The sequence below is a fragment of the Centruroides sculpturatus genome, unplaced genomic scaffold (assembly GCF_000671375.1).
Source record: "Centruroides sculpturatus isolate CEXI.00-Female unplaced genomic scaffold, Cexi_2.0 scaffold225, whole genome shotgun sequence".
Classification (NCBI taxonomy): domain Eukaryota; kingdom Metazoa; phylum Arthropoda; class Arachnida; order Scorpiones; family Buthidae; genus Centruroides; species Centruroides sculpturatus.
The window spans coordinates 157333-180125 of NW_019384500.1; the positions used below are offsets into that span (position 1 = coordinate 157333).

Genomic DNA, 22793 nt, shown 5'->3' on the forward strand with positions numbered 1-22793 from the left:
GATTGGTCGAATCTAGACCAATAGCGGATATTGCACAAACCGTTGAGTTTAAACGAGCAGCGGACCTACTAAAAACCATTTATTATTTAACGTCCATAAAAATTATATTTATATTAATGATGTCTCCAAAGTTCAGCGAATTTTTCGCAAAAAAAATAATTTATCAGGAAGCACGCGAGCGCCATTCGATGACAAGCTCCACGACAAAAACAAGCTTAAGCAATGGCGCGGTCGAACGGTGCACACTTGGTAAGTAATCCTACAATTTTTTGTTTATAGCATAGTTTATATAGATTATTCCCAAAAAATTATACGTATTTTGGAAACGTTGAGTCGAATTAGTCTAGAATCGATTAATTTTATGGAAGAAAACCTTTCAAACAGCCGTAGTCCGTAAACTGCATACGTGCCGGGGCTGTGATTGGCTGGACTCGTAGAAAATGGATTTATAAAAACCGGAACGTATCTACCGTGTTGTAGGGGGGTCGACTGTACTTAGTTCATTTACTGAACTTTTATAATATCTGGTTTGGTAGAAAACGAGATGATCTTAATCGCGATGCCCTCGCTTCAGCTTCCTGGACTCCTTTTATATCTACCTCAATGCTTACTACGATAAAAGTATAAAATGGCACCTTCTTTAGTCCATGGTGCACTGCGAGAGAGTTTTAGTGGCTACTTGCCACTAAAACTCTCTCGCTAGCGCTCTCTCCCTCTTGCTCTCTCATATTTTATGAATAAAATGAATCGTTCTCCAGTTCTCTCAGTCCCCATTTTTTAATTGATACTTTCATAGTAATTTCATTTAAAATAGTGACGTTTAACATAACTGAATCTAGCGTAGTTTCTCTCTTCAACTGCTATATTTACAGATTGAAAATGCAAAAACAGAAGTGCTTAATTTACTTTATGTACAGTACTTGCAATTTTAACGTTTCACACGCTACAACGTTTAATTCAATAGTGTGCACATCAATAATTATAAGATCATTTATACATACCTTTCGATCTTTCTTTTTAATAATTCATTTTCTTTAGCTATTACATTTTGGCTATCATCTGCATGACTAATTTGTAACGAAAGTCTTTCGTTTTCTTCTTGTAATTTTTTATTAAAATATTTCAGTTCCTCTATTTTTTCACAATAGTCAGAATTATCCTTACGTCTGTAATAAACTTTGTAATTTTATTCTAAGAAAAATAAACAATAAAAAATTAAAACATAAATATACATGACAAGTTATATAGCTTTCCATCTATGTTTATGTAATACTAGCAGACTCGACCACGCGTTGCTGTGGCTCAAAATGTATCTATTATAAATGTATAACACTTCCCCGCGGGAGGAATTTCGAAAAATTCCTTCTTAGTGTACATTTTCTTGACGTACCCTATTAAAACGCAATCAAAAACGCAAAACACCTCATCTAAAATAGTATAAGAGAAGCCGAGTTCCTTACTGAGCGGGATTCGGTAGCGAAAGCGAAAAACAGAGCGAATAACACGTCAGACATGACGTCGTTTCCGGCGAATTTTACGATTTCGCGAATCGCTTCGAAGTTCGGAACTGTCGAGCTTTTTCGCTAGCGAAAAAATTTCGCACCAATCGTATTCCCGCTAGTTGTCACGTGGTTCTTGTTGTTTTCAAGATGGCTACAGAAACTTTCTCACGCAATAGATTATATGTTGTAATTACGGATTTTAATATTTCTCTCACCCAACATCGTTTTCTTTTTGACTTATTTTTCTTTCTCAATAAATAAACAAATGTGGTTAACGGCGGAATATCAGAATCGGCCATTTTGTTTTTCGAGATGACGTTTTCACTTGCTTGCAAATAATTGGCTGCTTAAAATTCGCAGTCGCTTTTCGCTTTTGGTTGTAGGGTCAATTTCGCTAAGCGAATAAAAATCGCTGTTCACATTCGCTTTCGCTATTCGCTCAGTGTGAACTAAGCTTTAATCCTGTCCCTCTCCCCGCAGGGTGGAATTTCGACATCTAAATTATATAAAAACACCCGTATTCAAATGGAATGTTGTGTGAAAATTTCAAAGCAATCGGTGAAGAACTTTCGGAGATTAGCTATTAGAAACAAACGNATACAGTATATACTTTCGTTCTCGGAGACGTTTCGTATAAAGTTATCACGTTTATTTAATCTATTTTTAGAGCATAACATAAAACAACTTTAATTATTAACGTTAAAAGAAAGAATTGGCTCGTCACTCGTCGCGTCGGATAAATGTTCATCATAAACAAATTCTAAAAATTATTAAATAGTATATTAAATGAACAAATAATAATCGTAAAGATTAATTCTAAAAATCGAAAACGATATTTATTTTCTTCTGCCCGAATTTCCATTTCCCAACTAAGTATAATATGTGATTGCGGCTAAATAAGCAGTTTGGAAAAAACACGTTAGCAGCAATCCGTATGACCACTCTGATTATAGGATCTCTAGCTGAACGCAGCCAATGGCGTCCTCAATCAGGAGCAATTTCCCTAACCATTAGAAGCAAGGAATGCAGTGACCAGTCTATCTAATGGCCCTGTTTCCACTTACAATTTTTACGGTCACCTAAATACTATAGGCTCAGCTATTCGATTCAAATAACGGCGAAAAAAGTATTTATTTTTTCGCCACCAGAGTGCACCACGTTCATGCCACAGGTCGGGGAGAAAACTAGAAATCAGTTAAGTTTATCCCAAAGATATTAATGATTTTTTCCTTATATTATAGTCTTATTACATTATATTATAATGATTAGAATACAAAATTACCATTTTTATTTCTTCTTTCAATTTTAATTTGGAATCTTTAGCTTCTGAGAGAAATTTTTCTTGTTCAGCAATTATAAAAAGTAATCGTTCTTTTTCTTCCTTTAAATATTTAGCATATTCTTCCGCCTGTTGTAACTAATTTAAATAAATCAAATTTTAGAACATGTTATTTTTAACATATTTCAGCAATAAGTAAAACTATACAATTTTTAAAAGCTAGCTATCAACAATATATGTAGCCTACACAAAGTGAGAATTTATAAATATACTTTTCCATTTTGAAATAGTTTAGAATAGAATATATATAGCTTCTCTGATTTCTTTAGATTATATTTGGAACTAGCTTAATGGAGAAAAATGGAAGAATAAAGCACTGTTTTATTGGTCTCGAATGATTTTGGGTAAAATCTCTTAATAAAATAAGTAAAATTATTATGAAAATGTCAGTTACAATTTAAACATCGTCTAAACTCTATATTATAGAGTCTATAACATAGATGGTAATCCCGATTCGATAATGGTGACAGTAGAATTGCTTTATTCCCACTAAAATTATATATCTGGGAAATGTAACAAATGAAAAACCCACGATTGTCATTTTTATATTGAAACTAGTGCTTTCCTTAATTTAATCTAAATATTATGGTTAATGCTAACTTTATCTTTCGGTTAAAGTAGGAATCAATCTATTTTGAACTTTATCCGATTAATTAAAGAACGCTTTATCTAAGTCATAAGCAGTAAACGCTGATATCATCCAAAAACATGGGAAAGGGCAATGTTGCCAGGTCTGAAAATTTATCGTCAGATTTCAAGCAATTAGCGATGACAACAATTTTTCATCTCGAAAATTTTAATGTTTATGATAAATGTCTTTGAAAAAACACTAGTAAACTCTAGGTCAACATTATACTAATAAATATAACTGAGGATAAACACAAAAATATATATCTTAAAAAATTCTTTTGAACACACTCAATATCAGGTAAAAACAATCTGCAATATCAATAAAAAAAATAGTGTTAATGTCGCAAAAAATGCAAAAGCATTAAAAACTTCACCAGGAATTTTCTCTTTTTTATAAATTATATTTATTACGATAATATTTAACGCCATTCAATATCTATGTACTATAATCTACATGTCTCCAAATCAAAGTGCTTTTTATTGTTACTTTAAAGCTACGAATCTTTAGCTACATATGACGATAATTTGATGAAATAACTGGCAACGTTTTGTTCACATCAATTTAATGTAATATAGTAATAATAAATTCTAGTTGATTTAATTAAAAAACAAAATTCCTTCCTTATTCGTCTATCCTGCATCGGAAAGATTGCAGATTATCCGGATAAAATAAAACCTTACATTTTCTCCTTGCTTGTTCAAAATGGAGTGAATATCTATATAATTTTAAGTTTTGCTCTTGATTTATCCACGTGTTTTTGAATAATGCCAGCTATATCTGCTTATAACTTGGAGAAAAAGTACTTTATACGAATAAAGTTAAAGTTAAAAATTAATAATTTGTTACTTGCTTTAACTAAAACACTTGAAAAAATCAGCATTAACCAGTTAATCATGGCTTTTTCTTATTCACGGACTTTAGAGACTTTAGCCATAGCATAGACACTTAAACTAGGAATTACAACTCGTTTGATCACGATTTTTTAAATGTATTAAATGGTATTTCTGTTATTAAAGTATAATAAAAATAAATAAACTCCTCAAAAGTGAAATTGCAACACCATGAAGGAATGTAGGCACATGCACATTAAGGAACCGGTATAAGTGAGAGAGAAGCAAATATATGCAATAGACACTTGTTTATTCAGTAACGAATAAGGCTCCCAAGGACAACTATACAGGCCGCTATACGGCGAGACATACTATCAATGAGGCGAGTAATGGCAACTCTTGCCAAGCTACATTCACTGCGGCGCACAAGTTGTCTACAATATGTGATGGTGGTCACCCCTGGTGCATCTCACGTCAGAAGAGGTACCATAGGTGTTCGATGGGAGAGAGATCCGGCCAGGGAAGGATGCGAATTCCATTCAGACTGGTGAGAGTTCTCCGTGCAATGTGCGGTCGGGCATTTTTTTTTTTTTTTTGCTGGAAAACCGTGTGCGGCCTGTACCAGTGGCCGAACCACGGGTCCACAATTCGTGTGATGTACTGGTCTTCTGTCAAAATACGTGAAATGTGCACGAGGACTGTCCGCTGATCGAACATGATACCTCCCCAAATCATGATGTTCAGTGTGGGACTGGTGTGACACTCGGCTAAAACTAGCATGTAGCATTCATCGGGATACCGCCACACCCGTCCATGGACATCATTCCTCCACAGACAGAAGTGGAATACATCCGTAAACAATGCCCAATGCCATTCAGTGGTCCAGTTGCGATGACGACGACACAACTCCAGACGTGCAGTTTTGTGCCGAGCGGTAATAGCCCTCCCGTTGCTGATTGCCGTGTATGCAGCCCGACTTCATGCAACCTGTTGCGAATGGTTTGGATGGACATAGATGCACCCGTTGATGGCGACAGGCAGCTTCGGATGTCACGTGGAGAACGGGTCCCGACGGGCCGTTCAGCGAATCTGCCGGTCTATGGGATCTGTCGTGCGCCGGTGCGATCCATCCCCTTTTCAGCGTGTTTGCAGGTGTTCCCGCGTCTATCGTACCACATATCACTGCGGTACTCACGTCGTGTCCAACACGCGTGACAACCGCCAGCATCGACAAACCGAGGTCGCGCAGCTCCAGGACACTGTCTCGTTCCTCAGCCGTCAACTGATGGTATTCAGCTCCCTGTCGTCTCTAAGGCATTTTCTACACTTTTTCGGCTGCCGCGATCCGTCGCTGATAGCATTTATAGCCTGAGCCAGCTGCTGGTCTTTCTAACCCGAAACTGAGTACCACATGACCAGATGCGTACGAATACTTAAACATTTTCATAAGTCAGTTACCTTTTCCAGGCCTGTATTTTGCATGCAATTTATGTCCATTTCTTCTTGGTGTTGCAATTTTACTTCAAGGAGTGTAAAACCTTAATTCACAAAAATATACCAGATTTATTAAAATAGCTTCCAGAAAAGTTGAACAATTTGGAATTGAATCTATAGTAGAATATTATTTTGAAACTACCTTTATCTTTTCAATTTAATTATACATTTTAGTTTAGTTAAACGAAAGATTTTTAAATTATCAAAATAATTCCAAAATATGATTTCACAGTGAACCGCAATGGTTGAGATGAACAAATATCATCTCGATGAGCTACAAAAATTTAATTCAGTTAAGATTTGAACTTTGAAAAAAGACTTTAAAAGGTGTGAAAACACGATGATGATACATTTATACATACAATATAAAAACTATCAATATTTTAAGAAGCTAACATTTCAGTGACAGTTTGTGTTGAAATTCAACAAGCTGAACATTTGTCGAAAATGTCGTTTGTAAAACTTAAAACAAATAATTGTAAAATATAAAATAACATTTGAAAGATTACCTTTTTTTGAAATTTTTCCGATTCCATTTTAAAAAATATTCGTTCTTTCTCACTTTCCGAGAAATTTAACTTTAATTCGTTATTCTCTTCCTTTATTACTTGAAGTAATTCCTTCATATCATCATAATCAGACTGAAGTTCCTTGATATTTAAATCGAGTAAATGTGTGCTGTAATTATAAATAATCTTAATCATCCATAATCTTAGAAAATAATTATTAGCATTTAGCAAACTGTTATTACGATATTTATGACAGGTACGCCATAACGCATTATGCAACTCAGGCTTTGTCTAGGGTGGCAGGTTCAGAAGGGCGGCAAAAATCGAAAATTAATATATAGCCTATTATATATGTGGCATGTTTTATTTTTATACTAACTTCAATTTTATATAAACGTTATACTTATCGGATAAAAAATAAATACTTATTTATATCTATTTCTTCTCTTTGAAAGAATTGAAAAACAGGTGCACACCATCCGTAAGGATAAGTCGGGTGATGCGATGACTCAACCTTACCATCCTTTGATACACTTCAATACAAGATATTATGATACAAAGAGAAATATATTGTATACCTTTTTCTTTATGTTCATAACATTATTATATTGAAATAAATTATTTGTTTTACTTGTGTAAGATGTTTATTGAAACATTGTTTTATTTTGATTGGGGATGACAAAATATTATTCTGCTGATGACATGCACCCTTACGGGGACCCTGCTGGTAGAGTATATCCTACACGACATAGCCTATATAACGGTGTCTAGCACTATGCCGGATCATGGTCAAGTCACAGATACAGAACAAGCTATTATTTTTACGTATTCTCCGTGTTTAAGAATTTCCTGACTGTAACATTTGTTTAGTATGGCAATTTTCTGTAATGTGATGTATGTGGTGCTGTAAAGACTAATATTTCAAGAATTTTAATAGTTCCAGCAGGGTGAAAAGACAACAAAGTAATCTAATGCTAATTCCTAAAAACTTCATTAACAAAATGTTAATATGAAAGAAATATATGTAAAATAATTACAAACGTAAAAATAATTATTATTGTAACAATATACTCTATTGTAATATTGTAATGTTTTTTTTTTAAGCTGCTGGCAAGAACTTTTTCAATTTTAACTATTTCCATCCTGAGACACTTAAGAAGGCCTTTTTCAAATCCATACCTGGCTAGGTCCGCAAAGGAGACAACTGGATGAAGAATCGTGGCGAGCATCGACCAACTCCCGAAAAATTCCTGAAGTTTGTTCGATTCGTCCGAATTCGTTTCCAGGTCACCAGAGCGGTAGGCTGACACTAACCGTTTCAGCCAACCAGTCGTCGCATCGATTAAATCTACTTGGTGAATGAATGTGTCAGTTACAGAATATTTACTGATTGACTACTTGCATAAAATCAACCATGAAGCTCATATTCTCAATCTCAACTTTATATGCTCTCTATTATTTATCATCTTTTAAGAAGGCATGATTTTATAGTTTATAGCAAATTATAAAAATATATAAACTTTATAAGAAAATATAATAGTAATTCGAATAAAATAAGTCAAATGTAATTAATACTCAGGTATAATCACTGCTGAATGCGAACAAAAACGAAACAAAGAATTAATATTTGACGTCAATGGTTATACCAACGTTACAACAGACAAGTTCAATAAATAAAATTGGTAGTACCAGTTTTTCCATTGCACAGGAAATGACATAATATAGCAAAGAATTATTGACCGATTAGTGCGTGTTTTCAAGATGTCGGAAAACAACTCTTATAAGACCGATAGTATTCCGGCAAATATTATACATTATTTATATAACATTCGTACAGTTTTCAATAATTTTTTTCATCCGAAAGTAAAGAATGCACTCATGAATTGATAACATGTGGGAGAACCATATGTTGCACTGATGGAAAACTGAGTCTAACTAAACACTGCACTGTTGACATTGGAAACAACTGGTTTTTCTCCTGAACGCTGTACATCGAAACCAGTTCTTTTACTAAACGATCCTACGAGCACTGATGTACAGTACAGTCGACCCCCCTATAACACGGGTTCCTATAGTTCGGATTCCTATATCATGGCGATAAAATTGCGACAGTATTCGTAAAAACATGCTTAAAAATCTCCTATAATTCGGTAAAATGTCATCGCCGAGACTCGTGTCGCGACAGGATTGGTCGAATCTAAACCAATAGCGGATATTGTACAGTACAAACCGTTGAGTTTAAACGAGCAGCGGACCTACTAAAAACCATTTATTATTTAACGTCCATAAAAATTATATTTATATTAATGATGTCTCCAAAGTTCAGCGAATTTTTCGCAGAAAAAATAATTTATCAGGAAGCACGCGAGCGCCATTCGATGACAAGCTCCACGACAAAAACAAGCTTAAGCAATGGCGCGGTCGAACGGTGCACACTTGGTAAGTAATCCTACAATTTTTTGTTTATAGCATAGTTTATATAGATTATTCCCAAAAAATTATACGTATTTTGGAAACGTTGAGTCGAATTAGTCTAGAATCGATTAATTTTATGGAAGAAAACCTTTCAAACAGCCGTAGTCCGTAAACTGCATACGTGCCGGGGCTGTGATTGGCTGGACTCGTAGAAAATGGATTTATAAAAACCGGAACGTATCTACCGTGTTGTAGGGGGGTCGACTGTACTTAGTTCATTTACTGAACTTTTATAATATCTGGTTTGGTAGAAAACGAGATGATCTTAATCGCGATGCCCTCGCTTCAGCTTCCTGGACTCCTTTTATATCTACCTCAATGCTTACTACGATAAAAGTATAAAATGGCACCTTCTTTAGTCCATGGTGCACTGCGAGAGAGTTTTAGTGGCTACTTGCCACTAAAACTCTCTCGCTAGCGCTCTCTCCCTCTTGCTCTCTCATATTTTATGAATAAAATGAATCGTTCTCCAGTTCTCTCAGTCCCCATTTTTTAATTGATACTTTCATAGTAATTTCATTTAAAATAGTGACGTTTAACATAACTGAATCTAGCGTAGTTTCTCTCTTCAACTGCTATATTTACAGATTGAAAATGCAAAAACAGAAGTGCTTAATTTACTTTATGTACAGTACTTGCAATTTTAACGTTTCACACGCTACAACGTTTAATTCAATAGTGTGCACATCAATAATTATAAGATCATTTATACATACCTTTCGATCTTTCTTTTTAATAATTCATTTTCTTTAGCTATTACATTTTGGCTATCATCTGCATGACTAATTTGTAACGAAAGTCTTTCGTTTTCTTCTTGTAATTTTTTATTAAAATATTTCAGTTCCTCTATTTTTTCACAATAGTCAGAATTATCCTTACGTCTGTAATAAACTTTGTAATTTTATTCTAAGAAAAATAAACAATAAAAAATTAAAACATAAATATACATGACAAGTTATATAGCTTTCCATCTATGTTTATGTAATACTAGCAGACTCGACCACGCGTTGCTGTGGCTCAAAATGTATCTATTATAAATGTATAACACTTCCCCGCGGGAGGAATTTCGAAAAATTCCTTCTTAGTGTACATTTTCTTGACGTACCCTATTAAAACGCAATCAAAAACGCAAAACACCTCATCTAAAATAGTATAAGAGAAGCCGAGTTCCTTACTGAGCGCGATTCGCTAGCGAAAGCGAAAAACAGAGCGAATAACACGTCAGACATGACGTCGTTTCCGGCGAATTTTACGATTTCGCGAATCGCTTCGAAGTTCGGAACTGTCGAGCTTTTTCGCTAGCGAAAAAATTTCGCACCAATCGTATTCCCGCTAGTTGTCACGTGGTTCTTGTTGTTTTCAAGATGGCTACAGAAACTTTCTCACGCAATAGATTATATGTTGTAATTACGGATTTTAATATTTCTCTCACCCAACATCGTTTTCTTTTTGACTTATTTTTCTTTCTCAATAAATAAACAAATGTGGTTAACGGCGGAATATCAGAATCGGCCATTTTGTTTTTCGAGATGACGTTTTCACTTGCTTGCAAATAATTGGCTGCTTAAAATTCGCAGTCGCTTTTCGCTTTTGGTTGTAGGGTCAATTTCGCTAAGCGAATAAAAATCGCTGTTCACATTCGCTCAGTGTGAACTAAGCTTTAATCCTGTCCCTCTCCCCGCAGGGTGGAATTTCGACATCTAAATTATATAAAAACACCCGTATTCAAATGGAATGTTGTGTGAAAATTTCAAAGCAATCGGTGAAGAACTTTCGGAGATTAGCTATTAGAAACAAACGAACATTACATTTTTATTTATATAGATATTTATTTGAATAGTATATATACCACATAAATATATAATATATTTATTTATATCTACTTAAAATAATTTTTGACTTGCGTATTTATAACAAAAAGACCAAAATTTTGATTTAGATATATTACGAACAAAATCCAATTCCATTTGTGACAAATATGTGCTAAAACCATAAGGTTGAAAACTTATAAAGTTAAATACAATAATAAAAGTTATGGATTTTCAAAAGTGTCAAAGTACAGTACAGTACATTAAATATTTTTTCAATCAAGAATGGCTTGCAAACAATTGAATTGTATAATATCAATGAAATGTAATTTATACAAATATTTTGAAAAGGAAATTCTAATTAATTCCTTAATACAGACGGTTTTTATGTTTTACCTTCATATAACGTTTTCTATTAACTATTTCGAGTAAACGCGACTTCCACGGCCAAAATATTCCTATTCCTTTCAGTGGTGAAATATTGTTTTATACATCTAAATTCATTATGCAATTTCATCTGTACATAGTTTCCTTTCACAAGAAAATAACAGGGGCCATATTCTGGTCACCGTCTCTGGTCTCTCGTCTCTCGCAAGCCGGTAGCTGATTGGCTAATCCAAATGATTAGCCAATCAGCGACCGGCTTGTGAGAGATGAGAGACCAGAGACGGTGACCAGAATACAGCTCCAGATATCGCGATATTCTTTTAGAAAGGTATTAAAAATTTATAGAGTATATCCTTGATTCTATAAGCATAACCATCTCATCATATTCTCAGATTAAATATAAAATTGATTCCATAAAACATATTTTCACACGTGGAAGATTAGTAGTAAGTTATTGGTAAATGAGTATGAAGCAATTATAATGTAGAAAAAATATATTTATTTGTAATAATACAAAAACAACAAAATGCGTAAATAAGTAAAGAATGTTTTTTTTTTTTTTTTTAACAAACAAACAAATTTTTTCAGGAACTATTCCAATGTACAATTATTGACGATTCTAACGGCTCTTAATGGATATTCTAAAAAAGAAAGAAAGAATACACTCACTCAAATGCACGCACGCACGCACTCACGTACACACAAATTTTTGTAAAGCTCGTAAAGTTGGCTCCTACGTGTCTGTGGCAATTAAAAACTTGTATCATTCGATTGTTCCGTAAAAATTTTCGTTTCAAATGCAATAGTTTTCTTGAAAAATCCAAAAGCATTTGGGGTGCTAAACTTCATGCTAACCCGCGACAACTACATAGCCTACCGTTTCGAAAATGATGTCAATAGATTGTTCCGTAAAATTTTTCTTTGTCTTATAATATTTTGGGAATCGATCTACATTTATTAGTTAGCAAATTTGGATCCCAGACAGCTGTCAAGAGCTTGTATGGAGCCCGGGTACTATAGCCATTCATTTTTGAACAAATGAAATATATGGAATGTTTCTTTATTAATAAAAAGCAGTCTTAAACATTTTATTTTCTGTTAGTATAATATTGATTTCATAGGGGGTTTGAAATCACAACGGCCCCGAGGAAAATCTCCAATTCACTCTCAACGACTCCGATTATAGGTGTTTATAGCAAGTAAAAAGAGATGGCAATCGATAATTATTCGTTTGTACTGGGTATTATTTTTCATTTTCATTTATGCTGCTTTATATCTTTATTAAAATTAAGATTAGCATTAGTCACGAGTTCGCATAACTTTTACACCAAATACTGGGTCATGTTCAGTAACGCAGAACACCTAAGTTAGAATTCTGAGTGGCTTAGTGGGCGGAGCTAAGAAGACATAAAAGAAGCTAGTGGTGGGAGGAGTCAAGCAGTAGTTAGAAACGAGTTCAGCATTGCAGCATAACTAGACTTAACAGGAATTCTGCGTTACTGAACACGGCCCTGTATACGATATAGTGGAACCTAATTAACTAGAATCGGTCAGAGAAAAAAAAAATTCGGACTTCGTGTTAAAAGTTTCGAGTTACAGAAGTTAAGCTAAAAATCAAAATTTTGTGCATCGGTTTTTCGGTGACTCATAATAAACTTCCATACGATTTTTCCGTGGACCTCATTATATAGAATCGACGTGTCAATCTAAACCTCTCGGTGTTGTGCAAAAACTCGAAAATGTTAAACCAAATGGTTAATTAAATAAGCTACTGAGAAATGTTTTCCCGAATGGATGATCCGTTCACTCCTAAGTGCTTAGTAAATATTTCTTTTAATTGCGATATTTTGCGCCTAGAATCGACCTATTTCCTTAAATTTTTATAACAAACATAGCATTCTTTACTATTGTTATATTTTTAAAATTTTGTCGCATAGGTTAAAATTTCTACACAGAATCAGATTACTGTTTTTTAAAATTAATTTATCAAAAATGCATTATTTATTACGTCACCTAGTCGTAACATCCATCTAAAATCAAATAAAACAAAAAGAAGTTCGAAAAAAGCAGGTTCGAATGGCAGTTGCAATATCAAAGTCACACACGCTGTCTGGAAGCACCCCGCCAAAACCTGCACGATGTTCATTTTTAATTGTACGTGGTTCCCGCGTTTTATAGAAAATTTCTGATTAGTTTATTCGCTAGATAGACGTTAATTATTTTATTTAAGCTAAAATTTCGGAAAGTTTATGAAAATACTGAATCAAAACCGAATGCGAGTTAAGCAGTTTGATTTTACATGTTAGACGATCGGGAAAAGAAAATGACTTCGAGTAAACGCGACTTCCACTTATCCCCGTTCAAGTTAACCACTGTATACCCAACAAAAGAAAAGTTTGGCAGTAGTCTAACCATCTAGTATAAAATGAATTTTTTTTTCAAAAAGTTTAGCGCTGTTCTCCGTAAATTAGTTCGTTCTCTGACAATATGACTTCATTATATGAGAACGGCCAAACTCAAAGTCATCAGAACATCAATAATGAAATGCATATCTTATAGATTAGAAACCAGTGTAAAACGCGTTTTCAAACAATCACATGACTTTTAGTCTCGAATTCAGCAAGATGAATAGACTAAACACATCCGATGCCGAGCTATGTTTCTTATCGGTCGATCCAACTCTAATAGTTTACCGGGAAAGAGATCGAAGCGAGCTGAGTCCTCTATTGAAGTCATATTTTTATCTAATGCCTAAAATCCTTAATGCCAATATAAAAATAAATCACTTACTGACGATTAAATTCTCCTCCGATTCCTTCGAAATCAGCGGAAATAACCTCCGACATGACGAAGATTCTGTAAAATAATAAAAATTCGAAATAATTAAGAAACATACCAAACTTAATTATTATATATAATCTCATTATATATATTAAAAGGACTTCTTTATCAAGCCCATCGTGGTTCGACCAAGCCCACAATGGGACAGCCGGGTGATGGATATGGTACCCACATAATAGGGACGGATCATCCCCGAAAAATTACTAGGATTTTTCGATCCGTCCGGATTTTCCAGAGCGGTAGGCTAACACCTTAACCGCTCGGTCATCTGGTTGTCGCCATTTTTATATTTGAACCATTGGCTACTCAGGAAAAGCAATTTTCTGCAATAAATTGTTTCGACCAGATTCGGGTTGGCGTCTACTTTTCGATTCTCTGCGTGATCTTGCCTTCTGCGCGGACTTCGCTCTCTCCCAGAGTGATTTCTTTCAATGCATGTGTAGAGCGAGAGATATAAAAAAATATATAATGCAGTTCCTTTGGATGACAGAGCCGGTAAAGGCAGTCTGCCTTTTTGGGAAAACCGAAATCAATTTTATGCGGGCGAAAAATACCAAATAGGGAACTCTCCCAGATATGTCAGATATGTCGGACCCCGTCCCTTACTACCCAGCCCCATTTTGAGCATTGCTGAACCCATGATGGGCCTGATAAAGTCACCTTAATGCCCACAGAGAGGAAAAAGTAAACAATAAGTCAATTATAAGTGAGTCGAGATTAACTAAGGCAATGAGTAGTGCGACCAAAATGCATAAAATGTATACTTTGCGTAATGGTTGAATTTAGGACTGCCAAAGAATTGCTAACCTTTAGAGTAACAAATTCAGAACATGGTGTAAAAAAAACAACGAATAAAAGAAAACCTGCAAGGTTGAGAACATTTTTTTTCCCTTCCTTGATGATATAACTAAGGCAAACGTCACCCTACCGCTCAGGAACCTGGAATCAAATCCAAGCGATCAACTCCAGGAATTTTTCACGAGCAGTTCGTTTCTGATATATCGGCATCCGGTCCCTCGCCACCTTGGAGTCTTCATTTTGGCTTGGCCGAACTCAAAATGGACTTTAAAAAAGATTCTCTTGGTGCCCACAGAACAGAAAGAAATAAAAATAAAAACTAAAAACAAACCAGAAAATTTCCCAACGGCTTCCATTTCCTGAATACTTTTTTAAAAAGTAAATGAAATTCAAAACAGTACGGAACAGTTGGAGTTACACTTGGTCATTATCCAGAACACGATTAAATATTCTTATTGAGGAAATAATTAATACTAGCTAATAAAAAAGTATGTTTTGTATAAATTTTCGTAAATCGTATATTTTTGCATAAAATTTATAAGAAGCATGTTAGAATCAAGGAGTGATCCTATAGAATTCGGTCCATGGTTACTAGATAATATGGTTTTAGAGCTGCTATTGTTATCACCCTTCGTTTTCGTTCTAGGAACAACTGCTTCCGATAGGGCGGCATTCGATTGTTCGGCAGGAGAAATTGGCGAGAGTTGCGTTAGAACGTGTTTATTTTTATATTTGCTTTTAGTTGTTTTAGTTTTATTTTATTTATTTATTTTATTTATTTTTGAGGTTTTTGTAATGTACGATTGTTGATTCGACTTTAAATCGTCTGTTTTAAAAGAGAAGAAACGGAAATTGCCGGATTTTACGAAGGGGTACAGTACGTGAATTTAGAATTGGTGGATTTCTAGCAAGTGGGATGTGAAAATGCCAGTTGCTATAACAGCAAAAGTTGTACATTTTTACATCACTTACAGACTTCACTTTTTTGCAAAATGGAGAAACGAGATATTTGCTTCAAAATATAATTACACTAAATTGTTATTGAAGTATATAGTCTAGTATATTTATTTATTTATTACTATTCTGAGACGAAAGCCCATTATTTCGCAAATGGGCGAGAGGCGACATCGATCCTTGATACAAAAATATAATGTGGTCTGTTTAAGACCGTCGCCATTTTCGACTCGAGAAGGATGATGCCCGGGCTGTCCAGAACTTATATGAGGATAGATCAGTAGCGTAGCGACGGGGTGCAAGGGGGTGTATCGTGCACCGGGCGCCACTCGCAGAGGGGCGCCCAAATGATCTCCAAGACAAAGTATATGTGTTTCTGGGGGTGCCAATAAAGTGTCGTGCCCCGGGCGCCAGTTACGTTCGCTACGCCACTGGGATAGACTGGGCCTTTTCACCTCTTAGAAAGCCTCTTTACCGCTTTTTAGAATAAATAAAACACAAAGAATGTTTATTAATAAAAAGCAGTCTTAAGGATTTGATTTTCTGTCAATAAAAATAATATTAATTTTATAGGAAGTAGGAACCACTAAGAGCGCCTAAGTTTTCTTCCAGCTGGGGAAAATTCCCAGTTCCTTCCTTCTCAAAAACCCTGATGACGTCCTCGACGGAAATATCTGAGTGATAGGCAACATGGAGATAATAGTATAAAATGTAAGTAGCAATCATTCGTGTCGATGGGAGTCGTAGCTCCCATCGGCACTTTCTCAAATCATTCTTCTGGTTTAAAATCAAGTGCCATACTCTCCATATATCATCCATGCACCAACCTATAGTATTTTCTTGATAAGAGTCGAGTAGCGCAACTAGGGTAGGGACAAGGGGTGAGTACCCCTAAAGAAAATTAAAAAAAATTTTTTTAATATTTGAAGACAAGTTCGCCCATATAGGGATCACCATTTTTTGCTTTTGCGTTCTAGACAGTACATTTCCGGCGACCGACCTTCCTTTCTAGGCTATTAGCCGCCAAAAAATTTTAAAAAGTCTTTTTAAAAACACAAAAATATATCCGATTAAAAACACAAAGATTTTCTAAAATCAGAACTGGTGTTATACGAACGTCTTTCTTTTTACCATCTGTACTTTCTCGGCGGTGTTTCGGCCTTTTATCCACAGAGAAGAGAGCGCTGGAAAATGTAGATTAAAAAGGTTCCCCTGGTGACGATATTTTACAGTCATAATTCGTAATTTTTTCGTCCGATGGTTCTTTTTATTTTTTAATATTTGAAGACAAGTTCGCCAATATAGGGATCCCCATTTTTTGCTTTGGCGTTCTAGAAAGACGTTCGTATAACACCAGTTCTGATTTTAGAAAATCTTTGTTTTTTTAATCGGATATCTTTTTGTGTTTTTAAAAGGACTTTTTTAAACTTTTTGGCGGCTAGTAGCATAGAAAGGAAGGTCGGTCGCCGGAAATGTACTGTCTAGAACGCAAAAGCAAAAAATAGTGATCCCTATATGGGCGAACTTGTCTTCAAATACAGTTGTCCCTTGATAATCCGACAGGTATTGGACCAAAGGGGTGTCGGATTACAAAAAAGTGTCCGGATTACCGAAAGTGATTACATATTTTGCATTGTTTCGCTAGCAGTAGCCTACAATATTCCTACGTTTTATGAGTAAAATGCTGCCTAGGTTAATATGGAAATGAAACACCCATTTCGGTTAAATAAAATATGTTTATTAAAAGAAATATGGAAGCCAATAAATGTACAGTACAGCGACATGCTTCTGTGCAAGCACACACGTAACGGGGACAGGACTACGGTGACCTTGACGGGAGGTGCGTCGGACTACTGAGCATGTCGGATTACAAAACGTCGGACTATCAAGGGACAACTGTATCTATATCTATACTAGCTGCAAGGACCCGCTTCGCTGGGTTTTTATTTGTTCGTACATTTGTATGTAATATAGTTTTTTATATATATAAAAGACTGTTTTTCTAAGTAATGTAGAATCTAGCTGCAAGGACCCGTTCGCTGGGTTTTTAAAAAGTAACGATAGTGAAGATTAAGATAATTACATTATAGCCAATCTTACCCGTTTTCACAGAATGCAAGAATTAGGTCCCCCGTTGCCAGACTAGAGACCTGGTCCCGATTCTATTTCTGGACGTCTCCTGTTCACGTCAAGTCAAACGAACTCTTTTCAACGTTTCTGGAACGTTTACAATCGTTCTATAATCGAACCAATATTCGAATTTTATGTTCGAATTTAATTCGAACAAAACATTCGAAATAGAAAGTCACTTTCAACCACTTTCAGCCTCATATCTCCCACCCTTATAGCTATCGAGACGCAACCCCCCTGGTGCACGAATGGAGACTTGGGGCTACTACCACATACAAACACCATTCACGTGCGATGTGTAGTTTTGGCGGAAAAGTGAAATATAGGGACATACATGTCCATATATATATAGATATAGATATGTACAGTACCTAATTTATGTATAATACTGTACAGACGATAGTAAACTCAATTTACCCGCCTAAACTCTCCGGCGCTGGACGGCAAAAAGTAGTTCGGCTGCCCGATGACGTTTTACCGAATTATAGGAGTTTTTTTACCATGTTTGTACGGATACCGTCGCAATTTTTTCGCCGTCATATAGGAATCCGAACTATAAGAACCCGTGTTATAGGGGGTCGACTGTATAATTATATATCTTCTATCTGTTTACTTTGTTCACATTTATGGAAAGATAAATGTTCAATCTTTATTTAAACATTGTAGTTCTTTAACTAAAGCACTACTTACGGTTGTAACTGGAATTAAAGGATATATTACGGCGTCCATGTTTCGCTCGAGCGGAAAGCGTTTCTAAACTATGATACAGCGACGTGTAGCGATAGCTTCTAGTGATGTCATTTTCACTATACACTCGCTACATTAAGAAACGCCACCTTTGTTTGTTTGCTACAGGATCCCAGGCCTTTCGACCGATTGCCACGAAACTCGGCAGTTACGTTTACATACATCTGACATAGATAATGTCTATCCTGCCCCAAAATATTGAATATTGATTGGATAATTGGATACAAATCAATTAATTTCTATTTACATTGGATTTACTGGCTTTATACGTAGCGCCATCTATTGGTAAAAACTTTAATAAATTAATAAACTAAATATAATTCTTATAAAAAAGGATATAATTTAAAAAATATATATTATATTCACTTAATTACTACGATAATCATATAGCGGGAAATAGACTTACTATATCATATACTGCAAGCATATAGCATTTGCCTGCATGGAATCAAAAGTGTTTAAGCCTATGAAAATCCTGTATTTAATTTTCCACATCTAACAAAGTCGGATTTTTTTTTCTGATTTTATTACTGTCTTAATTATAATAAGCGTCCTCCAGTATCCAAGTGGATACAACAAGCGAACACTGGTAGTTAGTCGTAGATTCAGACGTGGCGAATGGACTGGCCACATGGAGTTTTCCGTGTTTCCTTCACGTTAGTAACACCTAAATAGGTGCCACCTTTCCATAAAATTCTTCCTGGGAAGCATCCCCGGCAGATCGCTCCCGTGTCGCGTTACCCTATCCAAATAAACCAAACTAATTCTAACGAGCGATTATTTATTGTGGCATTGTCACAAAGCCGGGATGCAATTTTTCGTCACAATGTTCTCATTCTTTTAGTGGTGTCTTGCTAATGTACAGTACATCGTATTTTTCCTGTTAGCAATAGAGTCGCGCCAGTTAGCTAACTGTTCAGTGGAAAATTTTGAATTGAAGTAACGTGACTTCCGTTCTGTACCGGAAGTTTGTATATAGTTAATGTGGTCCTCCTGCCCAAAGCTTTCAGTATCTGGTCTCGACTTTCATATATCTAACTCCTTTCTCGAAATTAAGGAACGGCAGACATACAGGCGGACAACACTTTTTCTAGTTCTAGGTCTAGTTTTTTCAAATTGCAGCCCAATAATTTTTCTATAAATGCGATATTTACGAGGACATACTTCCCACGTACTTTATACAATCGTTGTAAAAATATAAACACTATTATCACATAAAAACAATTATTCTCACGTTTTTACAATTTTTTTTTTTATTTAAATAAGTCATACGAAGTCTTTCGAACTTAAAATTAGCAAATTCGATCACAACCTGTCTAACACAGATCACTTTTCAAATATTAATAGAAGATCAGTATTAATTAGAAGTCGTTGACCATTCTCTCTTCCGGATGGAGGTCAACCACTACTTTTTATCGACTTACTTTAACTCTCTTCCGTAACAGTCCCTTCTTCCTATCGGACCAGCAGTATAGTGGCATTCGAATAGGAAAATTACATAACACAAGATTACCGGCAGCACAAAATATGTTTTACGAGGTTTTCGAGGATGCCGAAGTTTAAATATTTGGTCCGTTTTTTTGCGAAATTTGATTCGTTGGCAGATTACCGTTTGACATTCGGCTGTTAATGGTAGTTTCTTAGAGTAAACATTAAGAAAAAATATAACATCTTAATTTTTTAAGATATCATATTTTCAATTGGTTCTACATGTCCAATGACATTGTTCCATTTTGTACCATCCGAGTGTCGTGATAAACATGAAGGCTGAAATAATGGTAGGCTGAAATAACCAAACTCTTTATATGATTTTCGTTTTAATGTTTGTTATATTATAGCATTTGATTTATATAACTACAAAGGTTATCCTAGCTAGGTAAGGGTTTATCACACCGAGTAATCAATATAACACATATTAAAAATTCTTTATTCCTCTACTGTACACAATTTAAAGAATTTTTAAAATGTGTTAGATTGGTCATTTGGTGTGTTAAACCCTTACGTAAGATAACCATTGCAGTTATAGAAATCAAATATTATAATATAATACGGATACCGTCGCAATTTTTTCGCCGTCATATAGGAATCCGAACTATAAGAACCCGTGTTATAGGGGGTCGACTGTATAATTATATATCTTCTATCTGTTTACTTTGTTCACATTTATGGAAAGATAAATGTTCAATCTTTATTTAAACATTGTAGTTCTTTAACTAAAGCACTACTTACGGTTGTAACTGGAATTAAAGGATATATTACGGCGTCCATGTTTCGCTCGAGCGGAAAGCGTTTCTAAACTATGATACAGCGACGTGTAGCGATAGCTTCTAGTGATGTCATTTTCACTATACACTCGCTACATTAAGAAACGCCACCTTTGTTTGTTTGCTACAGGATCCCAGGCCTTTCGACCGATTGCCACGAAACTCGGCAGTTACGTTTACATACATCTGACATAGATAATGTCTATCCTGCCCCAAAATATTGAATATTGATTGGATAATTGGATACAAATCAATTAATTTCTATTTACATTGGATTTACTGGCTTTATACGTAGCGCCATCTATTGGTAAAAACTTTAATAAATTAATAAACTAAATATAATTCTTATAAAAAAGGATATAATTTAAAAAATATATATTATATTCACTTAATTACTACGATAATCATATAGCGGGAAATAGACTTACTATATCATATACTGCAAGCATATAGCATTTGCCTGCATGGAATCAAAAGTGTTTAAGCCTATGAAAATCCTGTATTTAATTTTCCACATCTAACAAAGTCGGATTTTTTTTTCTGATTTTATTACTGTCTTAATTATAATAAGCGTCCTCCAGTATCCAAGTGGATACAACAAGCGAACACTGGTAGTTAGTCGTAGATTCAGACGTGGCGAATGGACTGGCCACATGGAGTTTTCCGTGTTTCCTTCACGTTAGTAACACCTAAATAGGTGCCACCTTTCCATAAAATTCTTCCTGGGAAGCATCCCCGGCAGATCGCTCCCGTGTCGCGTTACCCTATCCAAATAAACCAAACTAATTCTAACGAGCGATTATTTATTGTGGCATTGTCACAAAGCCGGGATGCAATTTTTCGTCACAATGTTCTCATTCTTTTAGTGGTGTCTTGCTAATGTACAGTACATCGTATTTTTCCTGTTAGCAATAGAGTCGCGCCAGTTAGCTAACTGTTCAGTGGAAAATTTTGAATTGAAGTAACGTGACTTCCGTTCTGTACCGGAAGTTTGTATATAGTTAATGTGGTCCTCCTGCCCAAAGCTTTCAGTATCTGGTCTCGACTTTCATATATCTAACTCCTTTCTCGAAATTAAGGAACGGCAGACATACAGGCGGACAACACTTTTTCTAGTTCTAGGTCTAGTTTTTTCAAATTGCAGCCCAATAATTTTTCTATAAATGCGATATTTACGAGGACATACTTCCCACGTACTTTATACAATCGTTGTAAAAATATAAACACTATTATCACATAAAAACAATTATTCTCACGTTTTTACAATTTTTTTTTTTATTTAAATAAGTCATACGAAGTCTTTCGAACTTAAAATTAGCAAATTCGATCACAACCTGTCTAACACAGATCACTTTTCAAATATTAATAGAAGATCAGTATTAATTAGAAGTCGTTGACCATTCTCTCTTCCGGATGGAGGTCAACCACTACTTTTTATCGACTTACTTTAACTCTCTTCCGTAACAGTCCCTTCTTCCTATCGGACCAGCAGTATAGTGGCATTCGAATAGGAAAATTACATAACACAAGATTACCGGCAGCACAAAATATGTTTTACGAGGTTTTCGAGGATGCCGAAGTTTAAATATTTGGTCCGTTTTTTTGCGAAATTTGATTCGTTGGCAGATTACCGTTTGACATTCGGCTGTTAATGGTAGTTTCTTAGAGTAAACATTAAGAAAAAATATAACATCTTAATTTTTTAAGATATCATATTTTCAATTGGTTCTACATGTCCAATGACATTGTTCCATTTTGTACCATCNAAACACAAATAAATGACATTAGACAGCAATTAGGCAGGCTGACACAATACACTAAAAACAACATAACACCCAAATTAAAGAAACAACTCAAAAGCATTTTCAAGAAAATCAAAACACACACAGAACATAAACATCACAACACACACATTACAGAATACATCGATACACTAAAACAGAAACTCGCAGCCAAAGCACGTAGACTCAAACGATAAAAAACATGTACACTACGAAAACAACAAAATAAATTATTCACAAACAATGAAAAACTTTTCTACAGACAAATCAGTACCAAAACAAACACTGATACACAGCACAGTG

General features: G+C 35.0%; 1 protein-coding gene across 1 annotated transcript in view; it reads right to left on the reverse strand.

The window, feature by feature from the left end:
- LOC111622020 overlaps positions 1-22793 on the reverse strand; it is a 51565-nt gene that overhangs the window by 19128 nt on the left and 9644 nt on the right. The window contains exons 2-5 of the mRNA XM_023364320.1: positions 13766-13831; positions 9497-9661; positions 6306-6474; positions 2785-2919 (exon numbers count right to left, since the gene is read on the reverse strand). Of these exons, the coding sequence (XP_023220088.1) occupies positions 2785-2919; positions 6306-6474; positions 9497-9661; positions 13766-13821 (525 nt within the window). The 5' untranslated portion in view covers positions 13822-13831. The remainder of the gene's footprint in view (positions 1-2784; positions 2920-6305; positions 6475-9496; positions 9662-13765; positions 13832-22793) is intronic.